Raw genomic sequence first — 20,842 nt, 5'->3', positions numbered from 1 at the left:
CAAATATATCAATAAATCCAATCGAGTCGAAAACTTAAAGAATTTCCACCATTAATAACCCAAAATTCTTGAAAATTACCACACTTAACCCTAATAATTCTCGAAAAATACATGATTTGCCAAATTAATTTTCAAAATTGCATTTCAACCCCTTAAAGTTTTGAAATTATTCACTTTGGTCCTTTAAATTTTCAAAAATTGCTTCTTGCCTCAAAAATTTTGAATTTTCTCAATTAAAGCCCTAAACTCTCGAAATTAATTGTTTTGACCCTAGAATTCCAGAAATTGCGGAAACAACCTTTGTTTTTTCCAGAATTCAAAAAACAGTCCCTGAAATTTTTGAACTTTGTACTTTAGTCCCTGAATTTTTTAAAATTCCAGTTTTTCAGCTTAGAATTTTCGGTCATCTGAATTTCAGTCCCTGGACTTCTTAAGAATTACGGTTTACCCCTGAAATTCTTGGTCTTGAGCAATTTAACCCTAAATTCTCGATTTTTTTTGCATTTTAGCCCATATATTTTTATTTATGCAATATGTGCCCCATAATTTTCGTTCCCTTCATTTGAAAGCCCTAAAATCCTTAATTTGATCCAATTCAGTCCTTTACATTCTTAAAGCACATACTTTATGCCGAATTTCTAAAAGTTCTCAATGGCATCCCTTAAATCCAACTAAAGTAGAGCATGCAACCTATTTTCCTCTAGGTTCCTAATTATCACAATCAACTCCACTATCATTACATGCCATAAAAACCGCGTAAAAACATTAAGCGACTATGTTACTAGTAATCAGAGTCGTGTCTGGCTCTGCCTCTGCTTCCTCAGCATGCATGACATAAGCTCTGCCAACAGTTGTCCCTTTCTTATTTGGACAGTCAATGGCTTTATGTCCTTCCTCCTTGCATATGAAGCACTTGTAAGTTCTCCACATGCACTTGCCAAAGTGTGGGCGATTGCATTCTTTGCAAAGTGGCTTCTCATCAGATTTTGGGGCTCCAAACTGTGATGGCTTCTGCTACCCCGGGTTTCTTCAACTGTCCTTGGGGATTTTGCTGTCCCTGAGCTGTGGGAAGTCCCGTAAATTGCCTTTTGACTATCTGAGAGTTCTGTTATTGCTGCTGCCTTATGCGCTGCATCTCAAAATCAATATCCTTCAAGGATTGCTCAGCTTGGAATGCACAAGCAGTGGCAGCTGCATAATTCATCGGTTGCATCAACATCACATCACGACATATAGTAGGTCGAAGGCCATTCAAGAAGTGCCTCACTTTCTCAGCAACATCTCTAGCAATAAGGGGCATGAAGTGGCAACCTCTATCAAATTTCGTAATGAAATCTGCCACAGTTATGTATCTGATAGATGTTGTTTTTACGTGTTTTATTACATTAGTTTGTGTGTATTTGTATTGTATATGCGTGCATTTCATATACATTTTGTTCATTTTAGAATTAGCATATGCATATGATGGTGTCTCACTCGTACGAGATGAATTTGCAGGTAAAATGGCTGGAAAAATGAAATCGGAAAAAAAATGTGCAAGCCATAAGACATTGGCAGAAAGGCTGGCGCCCGAGCGGTAGGATTCTACCGCTCGGGCTCGAAGATGGATTTTCGAGCAGAAGACTCGATGCTCGGGCGGTAAGATCTTATCACTCGAGCGCGAGTGCCACACTTCACATGCTGAATTACAGAAGACTCGGCGCTCGGACGGTAGAATCTTACCGTCACAGCGGGACGAATTTTGGAAAAAAATCTTAAAGATGATTTCTTGCCTTTCGTGAGAGGCTGATGAAGGGAGGTTGCAACAAGTAACCCTAGGACGTTTTTTCATTCATTATTCAGCAGCCAAGGAGCTTGGGAGGAGAGAAAAAACTGGGAGCAAGGCTTGGAATGAATATTTGAAGATTTCCGGGCACCGTTATTCGCATTTTCCGTCACGACTAGTATTTCTAATTTAATTTCTTTTGCTTAAGCATTGTTTTGATTATTTTAATCATGACATCGAGTAGCTAATTTACATTACTTGTTGTAATTTAAGGGGATCCTACCCCGAAACCGAGTTTAGTTAATTCATATATCGACTTTTGATTTATTCTTTATTGTACTATTGTTTTATCTCGTTGTTGAAGTGTAGCTAACTTTAATAACAATTTTATATTGCAAGTGAGTTCAAGAGAATAGTCCGTGATAGAAACGAGTAGCATAGTACGTGGATTTCCAATTTACATAGAGATATGAAGTCAGATACACGTCGATAGTCATAGTCTGGTAGGGCGAAAGCTAGGGGATTTCATAGAACGACATGTAATTCACCTGTGATAAATAATTAAAGAGGTTTAATTACTTCACTTAGTAGAATTAGTTTGTCATAGCTCGAGATGACGTTTTCAATTGGATAGGAAATTCTATCGGAAGCGTAGATCATTGTCGAACGAATTAAGTAAATGACGAGGGATAGGTGAACCGAGATTCCCAACAAATTCATTTCTCATTGAAATTTAATTAACTATTCTAGCTTATATATTTCATCATTTAATTCTTAAACTATTTCATTGAGTTTTTATTTAAACATTAGATTAGTAAACGTTCATCAAAATTATCGTTGCTAAAGATTTTAATAACTTAGAAATAAAAATTGTGAAATACAGTCTCTAGAGGAATGATACTCGTACTCTCGTACACTATATTATTACTTGACATCGTGCACTTGCGATTATTTTGAGCTTGAACATTATTAATTTTTACTAAGGATTTTACAATGCAAGTTTTGCTCGATCAAGTTTTTTGCGCCGTTGTCGGGGACTGTTAATCCACAATTTTATTTTCAGTTATTTACTTTAGCATTCTTTATTTTGTTTTATTTGAGTTGACACCTTCAATTTCTTTGCTTATATCTCTTTTGTTGCATGCCAAAGTCTCTTGAATCTGAACTTGAGATATTCGATCTCGAGATTGAAAGAAACCTACGCAGACGAAGACAACAACAGAGGCTGAGAGATATGATGAACAAAAACGAATGTGAGAAAGAACATCATGAAGACTCACGTGTCGAGAAGCCAAGGTGGATACCCATGTTGGAGTACGCACAACCTTGCTTGATGAAGCACGTCCAAGCATAGTGCGACCAACCGTCAGGGCGAACCAATTTGAGATCAAACTAGCCATAATTCAGATGATCCAGAACACTGTCCAATTTGAGAAAAATGCGCTAGATGATCCAAACACTCACATCGCCGACTTCTTAGAAATTTTCGACACTTTTAAATTTAATGGAGTGTCTGATGATGCTGTTAGATTGCGTTTATTTCCTTTCTCTTTGCGTGACAAAGCTAAATCTTGGTTGAATTGTTTGCATGTAGGTTCAATCACAACTTGGGAAGATATGGCAAAGGCATTCCTCTTGAAATACTTTCCTTCATTAAAGACCATGAAGCTGCGAGCGGACATAACCACCTTCGCTCAATTTGAGCAGGAGTCACTCTACGAGGCTTGGGAGCGCTACAAAGACGATGCCCACATCATGAGTTTCCTCTTGGGTTAGTTGTCCAAATTTTTTACTATGTGTTAATTTCGTCTAACCGTACCATGATAGATGCTGCGGCCTGTTGGAATCTGTTGAGGAAAACGACTGCTACTACTTAAATAATAATTCACCCAAGTGTAGGTTGTCTGCAAGTAATATAATTCATAAGTACGAGATCGATCCACAGAGAGGTTATTTTGAGTTTAAATTTATTAATTTATAGATTACCAAATGCAAGAATTAAGTTTACAAATTATAAACTTTGTCAAGGCTTGAGGATTTATTCTTGGTTTATGTAATATTGTTTAAATAAAAGTAAATCAAAGAAACCACCATAAATAATGGTTCCAAGAAAATTAAACACGCACATAATATAATATAGTTCCCACTATAGAAAATACAAATTAACCGATATTTTATATATGGTACCTATAATTATAATTATGACTATGTAAATAATTAATTGCATAAAGTAAATGTTAAATTAAATCATTCTATTTCATTTAGAACAACCGGCAGAGCCACGCTATTGCCTAAATGAAATATATTGATTTAATAAGTTAGTTGCGGTAAAGTAAAATTTAGTTGCGATAAAGTAAAAGTTAGTTACGAGAGTAAAAGTTAGTTGCGAGAAATAAAAGTTAGTTGCGATAAAGTAAATGTTAGATTGTTAGATGTTAGTATTAAATCATAATATTTCATTTAGAACAACCGGCAGAGCCACGCTATCGTCTAAATGAAATATTATGATATTATTATATAAATATATATATATATATATATATATATATATATATATATAATAAGTGATGAAATATTTATTGTATCAAAATTAAACAACAAATCAAGATAACCACTTTAATGGTATCAAGCATTTGATGTAAATTGATAACAACAAATAATTCATTTTTATACCTACAATAAAAATAAGTTAGCTAAATGAAACGAAATAAAGAAAGAATATACAAAATATAAACAATCTTACTTCACCAAGAATGCATCCTCTTCACCTTGACATAATAGATTTAGCTTGCCATAAGCTTACTTTTGATCAGCACTAAAATATCACTCATAGTTGAGAACATGAAAGAAAATATATTGGAACTTAGAACTTTGATACACACTCACACTATATTTTACAATGAGATAGAATGATTCTCAAGCTAGCACAAGGCCTCTATTTATAGGCCAAATGAGAGAAATGGTCAAAATTTTTATTAATGCCATGTAGTTGCAATAGTATTCTTTGTCTCCTCCAAGTTCAATTCCCTGTCCCTTCTTTCAATGCTTTGTTCCACGACTTTAATCACCGAATTTGACTCTGCTCAAAACGGCAAACATGTGGGGAATTGTCTGTAGATGAATTTGGCCACTTGGTTCACCTCATTTGGTTAAATATTGAAATAGTTATGATATTTTTACTATATGCTGGTCATAGTAAAAGTAAATTTGTCCTCCTTTTGATATTTGCACAATTTGATCATCTTAGTGAATTTTTTAGGAATTCATGTCTTCTGCAAAGTTGTAGATAATTCTTCAAGGATTCCAAACATGTTTGAATTACCTCAATTTGAATTTTTTAGCTTGAGTTATCGTTATTTTACCAACGTATAGAAAACCTGAAAATAAAACATATTTAGTAAGACAATTAAATATAAACAAACAATACTAAAATAACATAATTTTATAATTTTAATGAAACTTAAATTTTAAAATACAGGTTTTAACATATAATAAATTATTATTTTTAAGTTTCATCACACCCCCACACTATCTTATTACTAGTCCCTTAGTAATAAAATTTATCGGAAAATCACAACCTAGATTCTTTATTCCTTTTATATATTCAAATACAAACAAAATTATATACCGATTTATATATATATATTTTCATTTAATATAATAATATATAATTAGATGTGTTTTTATTATTATTTTTATTTTCACATAATATATAAAATAACAATATATATATATAATTTTTTTAAAAAAATTTCTAAATTTTTTTATAATAATATAGTCAAAAAGATAATTCACACCACCCACCATAACATGTAATATCAGGAATATTATTGTAAAAGCCTCAACTCCATATATTCTTTCAGGTCAAAATGTTTAAGGAATAGCTAGTTTTCACTCATGGAGTTGGAATGAATATTAACTCTCATTGAAAAAGGCTAAGTATTAAAGTAGACAATTAATTAAACTAATATTGAAAACAAAATAGGAAAATTTATAAAGAATAAAATCACCCCCTTTTTTTTCTTTTTTTTTTAGCTTATTGTTTTTTTTTTTAAATAACGTGACTGCAAAATTTTACAATAACATAAAATTTTTTTATCCAAACATTCTACCAAATATATATATATATATATATATATATATAAACATTTATATAACGGATACATCCGACTACCTTTGAAACTTATCTAGCACAAAAAATCTTTTTGTTTGTTTGTTTTTTTTTTTAACACAATATTGATGTTTTAGAACACATTGATAGTACATCAATCAATTCTAAAAAATTACAATGAATAAAGTGTTTTGCAGTCCGTTATATATTTACTTTTTTTTTTCTTTTTTCAATAAATAATTTTTTTTAGGGGAGTTATATTCTTGTAATTAACCATTTTTTAATAATCAATAAAAGTTTATTAATTGTTTTCTCATTTCTCACCACTCACTCACAAAAGATGTGGGAGTATATATTATACTTTTACAAAGAATTCTTTCAATTATACATGTTAACAACCATACAAACCATATCTTTTAACTATATTCTCATAAAAATTTTAGAAATTATTATTTTTGAAAACACATACAATTATAAATATATATATATATATATATGAACACATCTATTATATATTTTATATTAATTGATCAAAATATATATATAAATTGGTACATATGAAAAACTAATTTTTCTTTTAGTCTGTATTTTGAATATAATGAATATTAAAATCTAGTGTATTGTGATTTTCCAATAATTATTAACTAATGCGTCTCAGGTGCATTTTACTGACACCTTACTCGACATTGAAATAAAAATTATTATTATTATTACTATATATAAGTATATATTTTAATTTTTTATATAAAAAAAACTAAGAGGAGAAGAAGAAATTATTCATACCTTAAAGAAAAACATTAAAACATACCGTTGAATCACAAGTTTAGCATCACATGAATTTTCTTTTCCTACTCTTGGATGTTGGCCAATTAAGTTGAGATAAGGATGGATTTGGTTCAGGACTAAATCCTTGCAGTAAATCAATAAGTTCACCTTCACATGTAGCAGAAACTAACATCCTTCGCGAAGCTAATGAAATAAATCCCTGTTCCACAACATCATCAAGAAACGATAACAGTTTATCATAATAATTGTTAACATTTAACAAACCAATTGGCTTATTGTGGATATTTAATTGTGCCCAACAAACGGTATGAAATATTTCTTCCAAAGTACCGAAACCTCCTGGCAAAGCAATGAAAGCATCTGAATGTTCAATCATTTGAGTGATTCGTTCATACATGTTGTCCACTTTCATTTCTTCTCCTATTGTTGGTCCTCCAAGATTGGCTAAGATAATCGGAATAATGCCTAAAACTTCACTTCCACCTGCATGCGCAGCTTTTGCAACTTTTCCCATGAGGCCAACTTCAACACCACCATATACCAAATGAATCTTTTTTTTTAGCAAGTGTTATTCCAAGATTTTCTGCTACTTCTTCATAAATTAAATCTTTTCCTGCACTAGGTCCACAAAATACACAAATATTTTTTTATTTTACTTACCGTGGACGTTGACATGTTGAGAAATATGTTTTCTGTAATTGTTAGATCACAGCATATGAATTTATAAGCGTAACATGCCAAAAGTCAATATTTGAACAGGAAATTATTATTATTAAAAGAAAATAAAAATGAAAAAATTAAAACAAATATATACAGCGTAGTTGTGATTGTGGCTCGCATCTTCCTCTGATTTTACGTTCAGTAACGGCTTCAACGCCTTCTATGAGTCGAGGATATGCTTCCCATCCAATTTTCTTATAAATTGGCAAACAGAGTCTTTTAACGTCAGATTCCCAAGACGAAATTGTGTATATATATTTACTTATCTAAATAGATATGCGTTACTATAGTAGGATCTTTGTAAGGCTGATTCCACCGTCCATATTGATATTCCTCCTGTTGAAATTGCCACCATAGTTTAAGAAGTTCATTTTGCACGTACCCACTAGAATGCATATCAAGAACCTCTAGAAAATTATCCAAAGGCTCTTTACTCAGACCATTCTTAATGAATAAAATTTTATCTTCTCTATTCATTGATGTCATTCCAACATTTTTGCATTTTCCTTTACAAGTCCACCTTGCACATTTATGACATCCACCTATATGTTTAGCTCTTCGCTTTTTGGCATATGTGCTTTTACCAAATCCTGGCATATGTCTTATTATTAATTCACTTGCTTCCCCAACCAATCGGACTTTTGCTTCAATTATCAAACGGACAACATTCGGTATGCCATATGACATCATCAACCTTAGCCGCTCATATCTAGCTTTATAAATTTTTTTCAACGCATTATCAGGTAAACAAGCAAAATATTTACGAATATTCATAATACACACATCCATATTATTATTATTATATATATTTCAATTATTTTGGGAAAACTGAAGAAACCGACTTAAACAGTCATGGAGTACCGTTATCCGCCACTTTACCGGGAAATGAACTAGAATCTGCAAAACAAAATGAAAATATCTAACAATTATTGTGGATCATATAAAGGCATAAACTCATTATTAAGAATTTCATTTTCTATAAAAGGCTTAAGTCTTTGCCCATTAACTTTAAACACGTCATTATTTTTAGGATTTTCAATATCAACAGCACCATGAGGATAAACAAATTTGACTATAAATGGTCCTGACCACCTCGATCTTAGTTTACCTGAAAATAAATGCAAACGAGAATTATAAAGCAAAACTTTTTGTCCAATTTCAAATGACTTTCTCATAATATTTTTATCATGAAAGGCTTTAGTTTTATCTTTATAAATCTTTGAATTTTCATATGCATCATTTCTTAATTCTTCAAGTTCATTTATTTGCAATTTCTTAATTTAGATGCATCATCTAAATTAATATTAAATGCTTTAATTGCCCAATAAGCTTTATGTTCAAGTTCAACCGGTAAATGACAATGCTTACCAAAAACTAACATATATGGTGACATCCCTAATGATGTTTTAAATGCAGTTCTATATGCCCATAATGCATCAGTTAATCTTAAAGACCAATCTTTTCGATTATTAACTGTTTTTTCTAAAATTTGTTTTATTTCTCTATTTGCAAGTTCAACTTGACCATTACTTTGAGGATGATATGGGGTAGAAACTTTATGTGTAATGCCATATTTTTTTAACAAAGAGGAAAATGATTTATTTATAAAATGACTTCCCCCATCACTAATTATTGCTCTAGGTATTCCAAATCGGCTAAAAATATTTTCTTTTAAAAATTTTATAACAACTTTATGATCATTAGTTCTACATGCAATTGCTTCAATCCATTTTGAAACATAATCAACAACGACTAAAATGTACTTATATCCAAAAGATAATGGAAATGGACCCATAAAATCTATCCCCCAACTATCAAATATTTCAATAATTATGATTGGATTTAAAGGCATTATGTTTCGTTTTGAAATTGATCCCATCTTCTGACAGTTTTCACAAGATTTGCAAAATAAATGCGTATCTTTGAATAAAGACGGCCAATAAAATCCACATTGTAAGATTTTTGAAGCTGTTTTATTGGATGAAAAATGACCTCCACATGCTTCAGAATGACAAAATTTAATAACATTACTTACTTCATTGTCGGGTATGCATCGTCGAAAAATTTGGTCAGGACAATACTTAAATAAGTATGGATCATCCAAATAAAATTTTTTAACTTCTATCAAGAATTTATTCTTATCCTGTGAATTTCAATGAGAAGGCATTTTATTTGTCACAAGAAAATTTACAATGTTAGCAAACCAGGGCATAATAGTAGCATAAAACAACTGATCATCTGAAAAATTTTCATTTATTGGTATTTCATTATGAGATGATTCAGTCATTATTCTAGATAAATGATCGGCTACAATATTTTCTTTTCCTTTTTTATCTTTAATTATAATATCAAAATCTTGTAACAATAAAATCCACCGTATTAATCTTGGCTTAGCATCTTGTTTATTTGATAAATATTTTATGGCAGAATGATCGGTGTAAACAATAGTAGTAGAGCCAATTAAATAAGATCGAAACTTATCTAATGCAAATAATACTGAAAGTAATTCTTTTTCAGTAGTTGAATAATTTATTTGGGCACTATTTAAGGTTCAACTAGCATAATAGATTGCATAAGGTTTTCCTTCTTTTCTTTGTCCTAACACAGCTCCTATAGCATAATCACTTGCATCACATATTAATTCAAATGGTAAAGACCAATCTGGAGGTTGTAAAATAGGTGATGTAACTAAAAGATTAATAATTTTTTTAAAAGCATTTTCACATTTCTGAGTCCATTCAAATTGTGTATCTTTTGTTAAAAGATTTGAAATTGGTTTGGATATTATGCTGAAATTTTTTATAAACCTTCTATAAAATCCTGCAAGACCCAAGAATGATCGAACTTCTTTGACCGTTTTTGGTGATGTTAAATTAGCAATAACATCAACTTTGGCTTTATCAACTTCAATTCCTTTTTCAGATATCACATGTCCTAAAACAATCCCAGATTTAACCATATAATGACATTTTTCCCAATTTAAAACAAGATTTTTTTCTTCACATCATTTTAATACTTCTTCTAGATTTTTAAGATAATTTTCAAATGAGTTTCCAAAAACAGTTATATCATCCATAAAAACTTCTACATATTCTTCAATCATATCACTGAAAATACTTAACATGCATCTTTGAAAAGTAGCCGGAGCATTACATAAACCAAATGGCATTCTTTTAAATGCAAAAGTTCCGAAAGGACAAGTAAAAGTAGTTTTTTCTTGATCTTCTAATGATATAGGTATTTGATAATACCTCGAATACCCATCAAGAAAACAGTAATAAGAATTTCCTGCTACTTTTTCTAGAATTTGATCTAAAAATGGTAGTGGGAAATGATCTTTTCTAGTTGCATCATTTAATTTTCTATAATCAATACACATACGCCAACTAGATGGAATCCTAGCTTGTAATAACTCTCCCTTTTCATTTTTTATAACAGTGATGCCGGACTTTTTAGATACTACTTGTGTTGGACTTACCCATTTACTATCTGAAATTGGATAGATAATTCCAGCGTTTAATAGTTTTAATACTTCATTCTTAACAACTTCCTTCGTATGTGGATTTAACCTTCTTTGTGGTTATTAATATGTTTTAGCATTTTCTTCCAAGTGAATTTTATGTATACAAATTAAAGGATTCATACCTTTTATATCTTTCAAAGTCCATCCAATTGCATTTTTATATTTTTTTAAGTAATTTAATCAAATCTTCTTCTTGATTTGGCAAAAGAGTGGAAGAAATTACAACATGAAATGTTTTATTTTCACCAAGAAATACATATTTCAATTCTAATGGTAAAACTTTTAATTCAAGTTTTGTATTATCATCTTCTTTAAAATTATTTTTAGACTCAAAACTTTCTATTGAAAAAACTTCAGATTGTTGATTTAAGTTTTCTTCTTGTATATTTTCTTCCACAATTGGTTCAATTTCATTATAATATTCATTTTCATTAATACTTGGTTGTTTACATAAATTGAACACATTAAGTTCTAGAGTCATATTTCCAAAAGATAATTTCATTATTCAATTTCGACAATTAATTAAAGCATTTGAAGTTCTAGAAATGGTCGTCCTAATATTACTGGAATTTCATTATGTACTTCTGTTGGTTGTGTATCCAAAACAATAAAATCTACAGGATATATGAATTTATCAACTTGAACTAACACATCTTCTACAATACCTCTAGGTATTTTGATTGACCTATCCGCCAGTAAGAGAGTAACAGAAGTGGGTTTTAATTCTCCTAAATTATGTTTTTCATAAACAGAATAAGGAAGTAAATTCACACTTGCTCCCAAATCCAACAAAGATTTTTTAATTTTATTTTCTCCAATAATACATGAAATTGTTGGACAACCAGGATCTTTATATTTTAAACTAGAATTATTTTGAAGAATAGAACTTACTTGTTCATCCAAGAATGCTTTTTCTTCACATGCAATTTTCTCTTTACAGTACATAAGTCTTTTAAAAATTTTGCATAAGAAGGTACTTTTTTAATAGCATCTAATAATGGAATATTTATCTTCACTTGTTTAAAAACTTCATAGATATCAGAATCATTTTTTTTGTTTTTTATGATTTGTTAATGCATGAGGAAATGGTGGAGGTTTATTTGACTTATTTACTATTTCAGATGATTTATCCTTCACCATATTATTCTTAAAATTTAAGGTATCATCATTCTCAAAAGTATCAGGATTATCATCCTTACTCTTTGATTTTAAATGATCCTTGTTTTCATTACATCATTAACTATTTTACCACTTCTAAGGGTAATAACAGATTTTATTTGATCAATTTTTTCATTTTTTAATTCTTGATTTTGATTTTTAGGATTAGGTTGAGGTTGAGATGGAAATTTTTCTTTTTCATGAATATTAAGTGCAGATGCAAATTTTGCAAGAGTTTCTTTCAAATCACTCATAGATTGACTGTTTTGAATATTGATAGACTCTTGCTTTTGGATAAATGCATGAATTACATCTTCAAAGTTTTTTCTTGGAGGTGTAACATAAGGAATATAACCTTGATGATTTTGGTTATTTTGAAAATATTGTTGTGACGGTTGTGCATTATTATAATTCCTCCAACTAAAATTAGGATGATTTTTCCATCCACGATTATATGATGGTGAAAAGTGAGAAAAATAACGTGACTGCAATATTTCAAGGATTATATGATGGTGAAAAGTGAGAAAAATAACATCCAGGATTATATGTTGGTAAAAGTGAGAAAGTTTATATTTCCTACAGATTTTGTGTTGGAAGCCACTCTCACCACTGAAGTGAAGAAGGATGAACTAAATGAAGAAATATCTGAAATAGTGACATACTTTAATGCCAATCATCCATGGAAGAAGCCACTAAGGATGAAATTGGATGATTTGGGGGATCGAAGAGACTTGATCCCTCAGAAGTCAAGCATTGAGTAATCACCGACACGTGAGCTCAACCTACTGCCTCCACACCTGAAGTACGTGTACTTAAAGCGAACAAAGCTAGCACCTGACAAGCGCATTACACCGAGGGAATTTAAATAAGGCAAACCGGTGCTCTTGTACAACTCCAAGTTGCACTTATTTCCTGGCAAGCTCAAGTCAAGGTGGACTGGCCCTTACATGATTACCAAAGTGTTCTCCTCGTGAGCAATAACTTTGCGAGATGGGAAAAATGAGCCATTCACAGTCAATGCTCAACGACTAAAGCATTATTTGGGTGGCAATGTGGAGCCACAAATTGGAGTTGCTCGATTCCAAAACAGTCAGAGCTGAGAGGAACCTATAGTCTAGCTCTCGACTATAAATTGAGAACTAATTTCTTTCCCTTCCTACTCGTTTTTTAATTTTTTCCTTTCATTTAGTTGATTTTTTTTAATTAGATGTTGGTTATTCTGCTAGCTGAGTTTTTTTCCTTGTCACTGGGGGATGCACATAGGATACCACCGCCGGAGCACGACGAGGACGAGCATCGATCAGGGGAGTTCACTGTTTCCCTTTTTTTCGTTTTTATTTTATGTTGCATTGTGTAGTTTGTTATCATCATTGTTGCATTCTGTTGTTTACATTGCATTTGTTTTTGTGTTCTGCATCTGTGTTTCGTTTATGTGTTTCAGTCTTTTGTGCAATGGGGACATTGCACACACTAGGTATGAGGGGTCGGTCGATTGACAACCATTGCACACACTAGGTATGAGGGGTCGGTCGCATGCGTTGTCAATTGATTGTGAAACAAGTAGGCTGGTAGTCGATGATGATTTTGGGCTTAATAAATTATATGTTTATTAGTCTTGTCACTCGTTATGAATACCCCTTTACATGAACTGTGAGTTTTAATAAGCACATAGAGTGGGTTTTGGTGGTTGTGTGAATGACAGTCAAGTTTAAAAATATGTGGGGGAAAGTAGAAAAACATGTGATGCGAGTAGAACTTGAATGAATGTCTGTTGAAAGGAGTGATTGAGCAGTAGCATGAACTCGAGTAGAAAACCTTGGTAAACCTGGAATAACCTTCTTCCCAATCGTGCATAGAACCTGGAAATTCGTCCCTAGGCCAAATAAATGAACATACCTTATATTCAGAGCCTAGGGAGTACATATGAGAAAATTATGCACTTATTAAAAAAAATATTGGGATGTAAGGTGTGGGGGAGCTAAAAAGAGATGAAATCCTTTTCCTAGGCTAAAAAGATGGAGATGTAAGGCGTTGAGGAATGTTAGATGAAAATTCTAACAAGTACATAACGAAAATGATCGGTGTACTCCCCGTATTTTTGAACCACTTGAGCACTTATAGACATTTACACCCTAAATATCATTGTACAACTATGAAATTCTACCACTTTGTGTTTACTGGTTGGTCCCGAATAGAAACAGAACTCAGGAGAGATAAACTTGTGTTGCATGGCTGATTTAGTGACTCACATGATTTGCGAATAAAATTTTATGTCCAAATAAAAATGCTATCTGGTGCTTTGAAAGGGGTGTTAATGATGCTGTGATTTGACTAATTGAATGTAGTTCAAAAACCCGCTGAGGCATGAGACACCAATTGCTGTTTCGCCATCAATTTGATTGGTTTAGTACTTTTTTTTGGTGTCTTATTTTGTGTCTTAGTTGTGGTCTATGACCTATTTTGCTTGAGGGCAAGCAAAATGTTAGTATGGGAGGGTTGATAGATGTTGTTTTTATGTGTTTTATTGCATTAGTTTGTGTGTATTTGCATTGTATATGCATGCATTTCATATATATTTTGTTCATTTTAGAATTACCATATGCATATGATCGTGTCTCACTCGTATGTAATGAATTTGCAGGTAAAATGGTCGGAAAACTGAAATCAAAACAAAAATGTGCAAGCCACAAGAAATTCGCAGAAAGGCTGGCGCCCGAGCGGTAGAATCTTACCACTATGGCGCAAAGATGGATTTTTGGGCAAAAGACTCGGCGCTCGGACGGTAAGATCTTACCGTTCGAGCGCGAGTGCCACACTTCACATGCTGAATTACAGAGGACTCGGCGCTCGGGCGGTAGAATCTTACCGTCCGAGCAGGACGAATTTTGAAAAAATTTCTTAAAGATGATTTCTTGCCTTCCGTGAGAGTCTGACGAAGGTAGGTTGCAACAATTAACCCTATGATGTTTTTTCATTCATTATTCAGCAGCCAAGGAACTTGGGAGGAGAGAAAAAACTGGAAGCAAGGCTTGGAGTGAAGATTTGAAGATTTTCGGGCACCGTTATTCGCATTTTCCGTCACGAATAGTATTTCTAATTTAATTTCTATTTCTTCAACATTGTTTTTCTTATTTTAATCATGACATCGAGTAGCTAATTTAATTATTTGTTGAGATTTAAGAGGATCCTACCCCGAAACCGAGTTTAGTTAATTCATATAGCGACTTTTGATTTATTCTTGATTGATCTATTGTTTTATCGCGTTGTTGAAGTGTAGCTAACTTTAATAACGATGTTATATTGCGAGTGAGTTCGAGAGAATATCCTGTGATAGGAATGATTAGCATAGTCCGTGGATTTACAATTTAAATAAAAATATGAAGTCGGATATACATCTATAGTCATAGTCCGGTAGGGCGAAAACTAGGGGATTTCATAGAACGACATGCAATTCACCTGTGATAAATAATTAAAGAGATTTAATTACTACACTGAGTAGAATTAATTTGGCATAGCTCGAGAGGACGTGTTCAATTGGATAGAAAATTCCGTCGGAAGTGTAGATCACTGTCGAATGAATTAAGCAAATGACAAGGGGTAGGTGAACCTAGATTTCCAACAAATTCATTTCTCATTGAACTTTAATTAATCATTTTAGCTTATATATTTCATCATTTAATTCTTGAACTATTTCATTGAGATTTTATTTAAACATTAGAGTAGTAAACGTTCATCCAAATTATCGTTGCTAAAGATTTTAATAACTTAGAATAAAAATTACGAAATACAGTCTCTAGAGGAACGATACTCGTACTCTCGTACACTATATTATTACTTGACATCGTGCACTTGCGATTATTTCGAGCTTGAACATTATTAATTTTTACTAAAGATTTTACAGTGCAAGTTTTGCTCGATCAGTCTCCCTGACGGAGACTCGTAAACTCCCTCTTTAAGCGTCTTCTGACGTCAGCAGTAAAATACTTCTCGTAGAATATGTTATTGAATTGCACCCAAGTGAGGGTGGCTAGACTGACACCTTGTTCAGCTCCTTCCCACCAAAGAGAAGCATCATCCCGTAGCATATACGTGGCACACCTAACACGATCAGCATCTCCCATATTGAGATAACGAAAATGCACCTCAAGGAATCTAATCCAACCCTCAGCAACAAATGGGTCGGTGGTGCCTGAAAACTCCTTCGGACCTAGCCTCCGAAACTGATCATACATATCATGTTGTGGCCTCGGAGCCTGTTAAGCCTGCTGCTCAAAGAAATATGCCATACCCTCCAGTACACGAGTAGCGGGATCCCCATTGGGAGGTGCTACATTCTCTTGGCAATCATCTTGCCTATCAGTACTAGGTGCGTGTCTAAGAAACATTATATCTGAGTATATTCCAAATTCTAACATAACAAACATGCATTTAACTCTAAGCGTCTAACCATTTAGTTTATAAAAACCATTTATCAATCAACTTAGACATGAATACCAATTAACTTCAAAAAGCAATTAAACATGAAACTTAAACATATAAATCATGTAAACATGCAGGTATCATCATTATAATAATTTAAAGTATTTAAACTTACAGACTTGAGGCTAGACGACTGAGCCTTCTGGAACTGGTTGTGGCACAACCATTTGTAAGAACCTGACTCTGATACCAACTGAAACATCTACTACTCCTTTTTTTCTTTCAGAAATCATGTGGATCAGCCTTGTAGTGAGTGTGTATGGTGTTTTCGGCTGCAAGGGAAGAGTCCTAGCTTTCTAGGTGTTTTAGGCAGTGAGTTTTGAATGAAATAAAGGGCGGAACTCTAAGTTGAATCCGATAGCTACAAGAACCAAACTTATAGACATGCAAAGGCCAGAGTTCTCTTAACTTAAATCCCCAAACTACTACTGAGTAGAGCATGCAATCCTATCACAGTTCTAAGTTCAATCTTAATCCCTATTCCCAAAACACGAAAATTCAAATAATAACATAAAGCTTAAAGGTACCTGTCAACAACATAGTCTCCGGGTTGGTTTCCGCGGCATGGAGAGCAAAAACTCTGCCTTGGGTAGGCAGATTCCTCTGAGGGCACTGCAGCAACATGTGGTCTGGACTGACACACTTAAAACACTTTCCTGAGCCAGACATACATGCTCCAGGATGGCGGCGTGAGCACCTGGGGCAGACTGGGTGCTCATAAGTCCTCGGGGCTGGGCGTCCCCGCTGCTGCTGCTGTTGCTGGCCTCTGTTTCTAGGCGGTCCATGAAAAGACCTCTTGTTCTGCTGCTGATGCTGATGAGGAGGAGGGCGGTGTGGTACCTGAACTGGGCGCTTGCCCTGGCGATCCCTCTCGATATCCCGCAGATCCTGCTCTGCGGCTAGGGCCTTGGAGACAGCAATCTCATAAGTAGCAGGGTCAGACACCCTAACATCCCAGCGCAAGATCGGTCGTAGACCCACCAGGAAATGCATCAACTTGGCTTTGGCATCATTCGCGATCAAGGGCACAAAATGACAGCCCCTCTCGAACTTACGGCTGAACTCCGTAACCGTCATGTCTCCCTGTCTCAGGCTCATGAACTCAGTGGTCAACCTGGTGCGAACTTCCTCAGCAAAATATTTGGAGTAGAAAACCTCCGTGAAGCGTGTCCATGAAAGTGTAGCCAAGGTCAGGGCTACTGACGTTCCTTCCCACCATAAGCGGGCGTCTCCAGTGAAAAGATAGGTGGCACAGCGGACTCGGTCTACGTCTCCCAGCTCTATGAACTCGAAGATAACCTCGAGGGATTTGATCCATCCCTCGGCAATCATGGGGTCAGACGTCCCAGAAACCTCCTTCGGGCGCATGTTCATAAACCTCTCATAAACAGCCTCGGGCCCTGTCGGCCTGGCTGCGGCTGCGGCTGCGGCATTGTTCCCCGCAAACTGTGCGAAGAACTGTGTCATCCCAGCTAGCATCTAGGCACTCATGTCAGGTGGGGCGGTGGTGGAGGTGGAGGAGGTGTCTGCCTCTCTTGTCTCTGATCGTCATCGTCCTCGCGACGGTGCTCGCCACTACCTCTCGGGCGTCCTACTTGACGTCTAAGGGGGCATACTGTTCCAACATAACCCATACGTAACTAACATGCATAATTCCATAATTTATTTTAAATGAACACTGAAATGCTGAAAAAAAATCTGGTCGAAATTATTTCATGGAAGCATGCTGTCAAAATAATTCATGCTTTAAATAAAATGCTAAACTGTTAAACTTACAGACCGAAGGCGTGGCTTCGTGAGCTTCTCGTGGTCAGTAGTAGTGTAACCCTATACAGAACCACCGCTCTGATACCAACTGTAAAGGCCCGAAAATTCTTACTTTGAAAATTTGCGGAGAATTAAAAATTTTCTTTTAAAAATAAATGGAGTGCCTCATCCATAAATTCAACTGATGAATCAAGTTCAATGTTTAAAAAAAATATAGCAGCGGAAGAAAATAAAGTTTGCCAAAAATAACAATTCAAAGAATGTCCAACGACTGGTAAAATGTTTGAGCATAAAATGACATGTGCTGAAACTGAGGTCCTCGGGTGCCACTACTGCTGACCCAAGCTGGCTCACTGGTCCCCGCCCTCGGCCCTGGCCTCATCAGTACCTACAACAATCAAGTCTAGTGAGCCTAAAGACTCAGCATGCAAATATCGTAGGTAACGAGAAAATGTAATTTGCATGGATAAAATATCATGTCATGAGGCATGCTTAAAATAACTTGTACTGAGCAATTATAATACGTGCATAACTGAACTGAAAGTCATAGTAAATAGAATGTTTGCTCCTTGGAGCCCTGTACTGAAATAACTGATAAAAATTTTCTGTTGAGATTATGGTCTACGCCTGTGGCCCCTGCACTGAACTGAACTGATCGGTAACTAGCTACCGGGGAGTATCAAACTGAACTGAGCTGACCGGTCACTGGCGACCGGGTGGTACCAAACTGAACTGATCGGTCACTGACGACCGTATAAAATAATGCTCCCATAATAGTGAATTGACCACAAGCAATATCGCATAAATCACAAAATAAGTATTTTCTATTTTCATGCACGTAATATAATTAAATTGCATAATGAAAATATCCTGTATATTTTACCAACTGGATTGGATCGCTCCCAGGCTCGCTGCAACCTAAATATGCCATAAAAAAATATGCAATAGCTTATACTTGACCAAACTATGCAATTAAGTTTGAAAATGTGACAATTACGTCTAACGACTTCGTATTTAATCATGACTCCGAACCAACCCGAACCAACACTGAACCGACGTATAGTCATGATTAAAATACACTTAAAATTATGAACTAATGCTCCTAAAATGATGAGGGTCGAAACCTCGGTGAAATGGAGGCCAAAACAAGAAACGCTCTTTCGAGAGTCAATTTGGCACATCGAACCGTAAATTCTCGTACGACCTCAAAAATGATCCGAATCACGAACGGCCAAAAACATGACCTTCCTAACTCAATGGGTCACTGTCCAGTCCAAGTCCATAGGCTAAAAGCCGACCAAGAACTCGAACGAGCCTCCGAACCGACACAACAACTTGCTGTAAATTTCTAGCAGCTGTACCATCGCGTATCTTGTGTTGTTTTCGAGACTACCGACCATTGGGGCGTGAACCACCGACCAGAGACTCTTACCAACATCCCAAGGAATTATTTGAACCATGGATAAGGGCCCTAGGCCAGCCACAATTCGAATTATTCCAGCAACATCAGAAAAGTTACACCCGAGAGCACCTTTGCGCGCGTGAGGGGTGCTTTGCTTTGCTTGCTGTCTCGACTCGTTCCAGTGGCCATTTGATTGACCATGGGACGATATAGACATCCAGTGGTAGGGTATGAACCGTGGCTAAGGGCCATAGGCCAACCAAGATCCATACCATTCCACAAAACTCGAACACACACATGCTGTCAAAAACCGAAGGGGCCGAGAGGGGAGGGGCTGTTCTTGCATTTGATTTAAAACCGATGCACCATGGACCATGCCACCAAAAGGGCAACTTATTCACGTCTTAGACATGCTAGGGAAGTGATCCAACCATGGCTATAGGCCCCTAGGGCAGCCATGATCAGATCCTTACCCTTGGACAACAAAACTGAATTTTTGAAGCTCAATATGACACTCATGGGGGATGTGCTGTCATTGACAAATTCTAGTGTGTATGGGGCTGGAACCAACGTTCTATCATGACCCTAACATGTCCTAGTACATGTTCATATGCAGCTTCGAGCCCTTGGAACGAGCCATCCCTGAAATCGAAACAAAACATACCAATCGTGAAGCATGGTAGAACCGAAAATCTGTGCAGAATTATTCCTTGTTCTAGTTGCTTAAAATTTCGGTTTTTGCTCATTAAAACATGATCATGTACTGAAAAATAATTGATAATAGGACTTGATTGAGGTTTGAAAGAATCTAGACATGCCTTGGTTTTCGTTTGAATGAAAAACGAAAGAATACGACGACTCGGCGCGGAGGAGGTGGAGCGTTTTCTTATCTTGCTTCTTGCTCGATTTTTCTCTCTTGTTTCTAGCTATGAGGGTCACGATTTTTCTACTCTATAAGCTCTGAATTTCGGTCACGGGGGGAGGGAGAATGATGGTTAGGAGAGTGAGGGAAGTGGGTGCAAGATATAGGGGACAACTCAAGACCAAGTCTCCACCTTTTGAATTTTGAATTCTAGTTTGATATCAAATGATTTGTTGGTGCTTGTTGGGGTGAGGTGGCCGATCATATTA

At 34.9% G+C, this 20,842-nt stretch overlaps 1 protein-coding gene across 1 annotated transcript in view; it reads left to right on the top strand.

Annotated features, from left to right (window-relative positions):
- LOC142504943 (uncharacterized) overlaps positions 1-12,824 on the top strand; it is an 84,398-nt gene extending 71,574 nt beyond the window's left edge. Inside the window, exon 9 of the mRNA XM_075617782.1 lies at positions 12,603-12,824. Within this exon, the coding sequence (XP_075473897.1) occupies positions 12,603-12,824 (222 nt within the window). The remainder of the gene's footprint in view (positions 1-12,602) is intronic.
- The last annotated feature ends 8,018 nt before the right edge of the window (positions 12,825-20,842 follow it).

Source organism: Primulina tabacum, chromosome 10, assembly GCF_025594145.1.
Source record: "Primulina tabacum isolate GXHZ01 chromosome 10, ASM2559414v2, whole genome shotgun sequence".
NCBI classification, from domain to species: Eukaryota; Viridiplantae; Streptophyta; class Magnoliopsida; order Lamiales; family Gesneriaceae; genus Primulina; species Primulina tabacum.
This window is presented reverse-complemented; position numbering and strand designations above follow the sequence as displayed.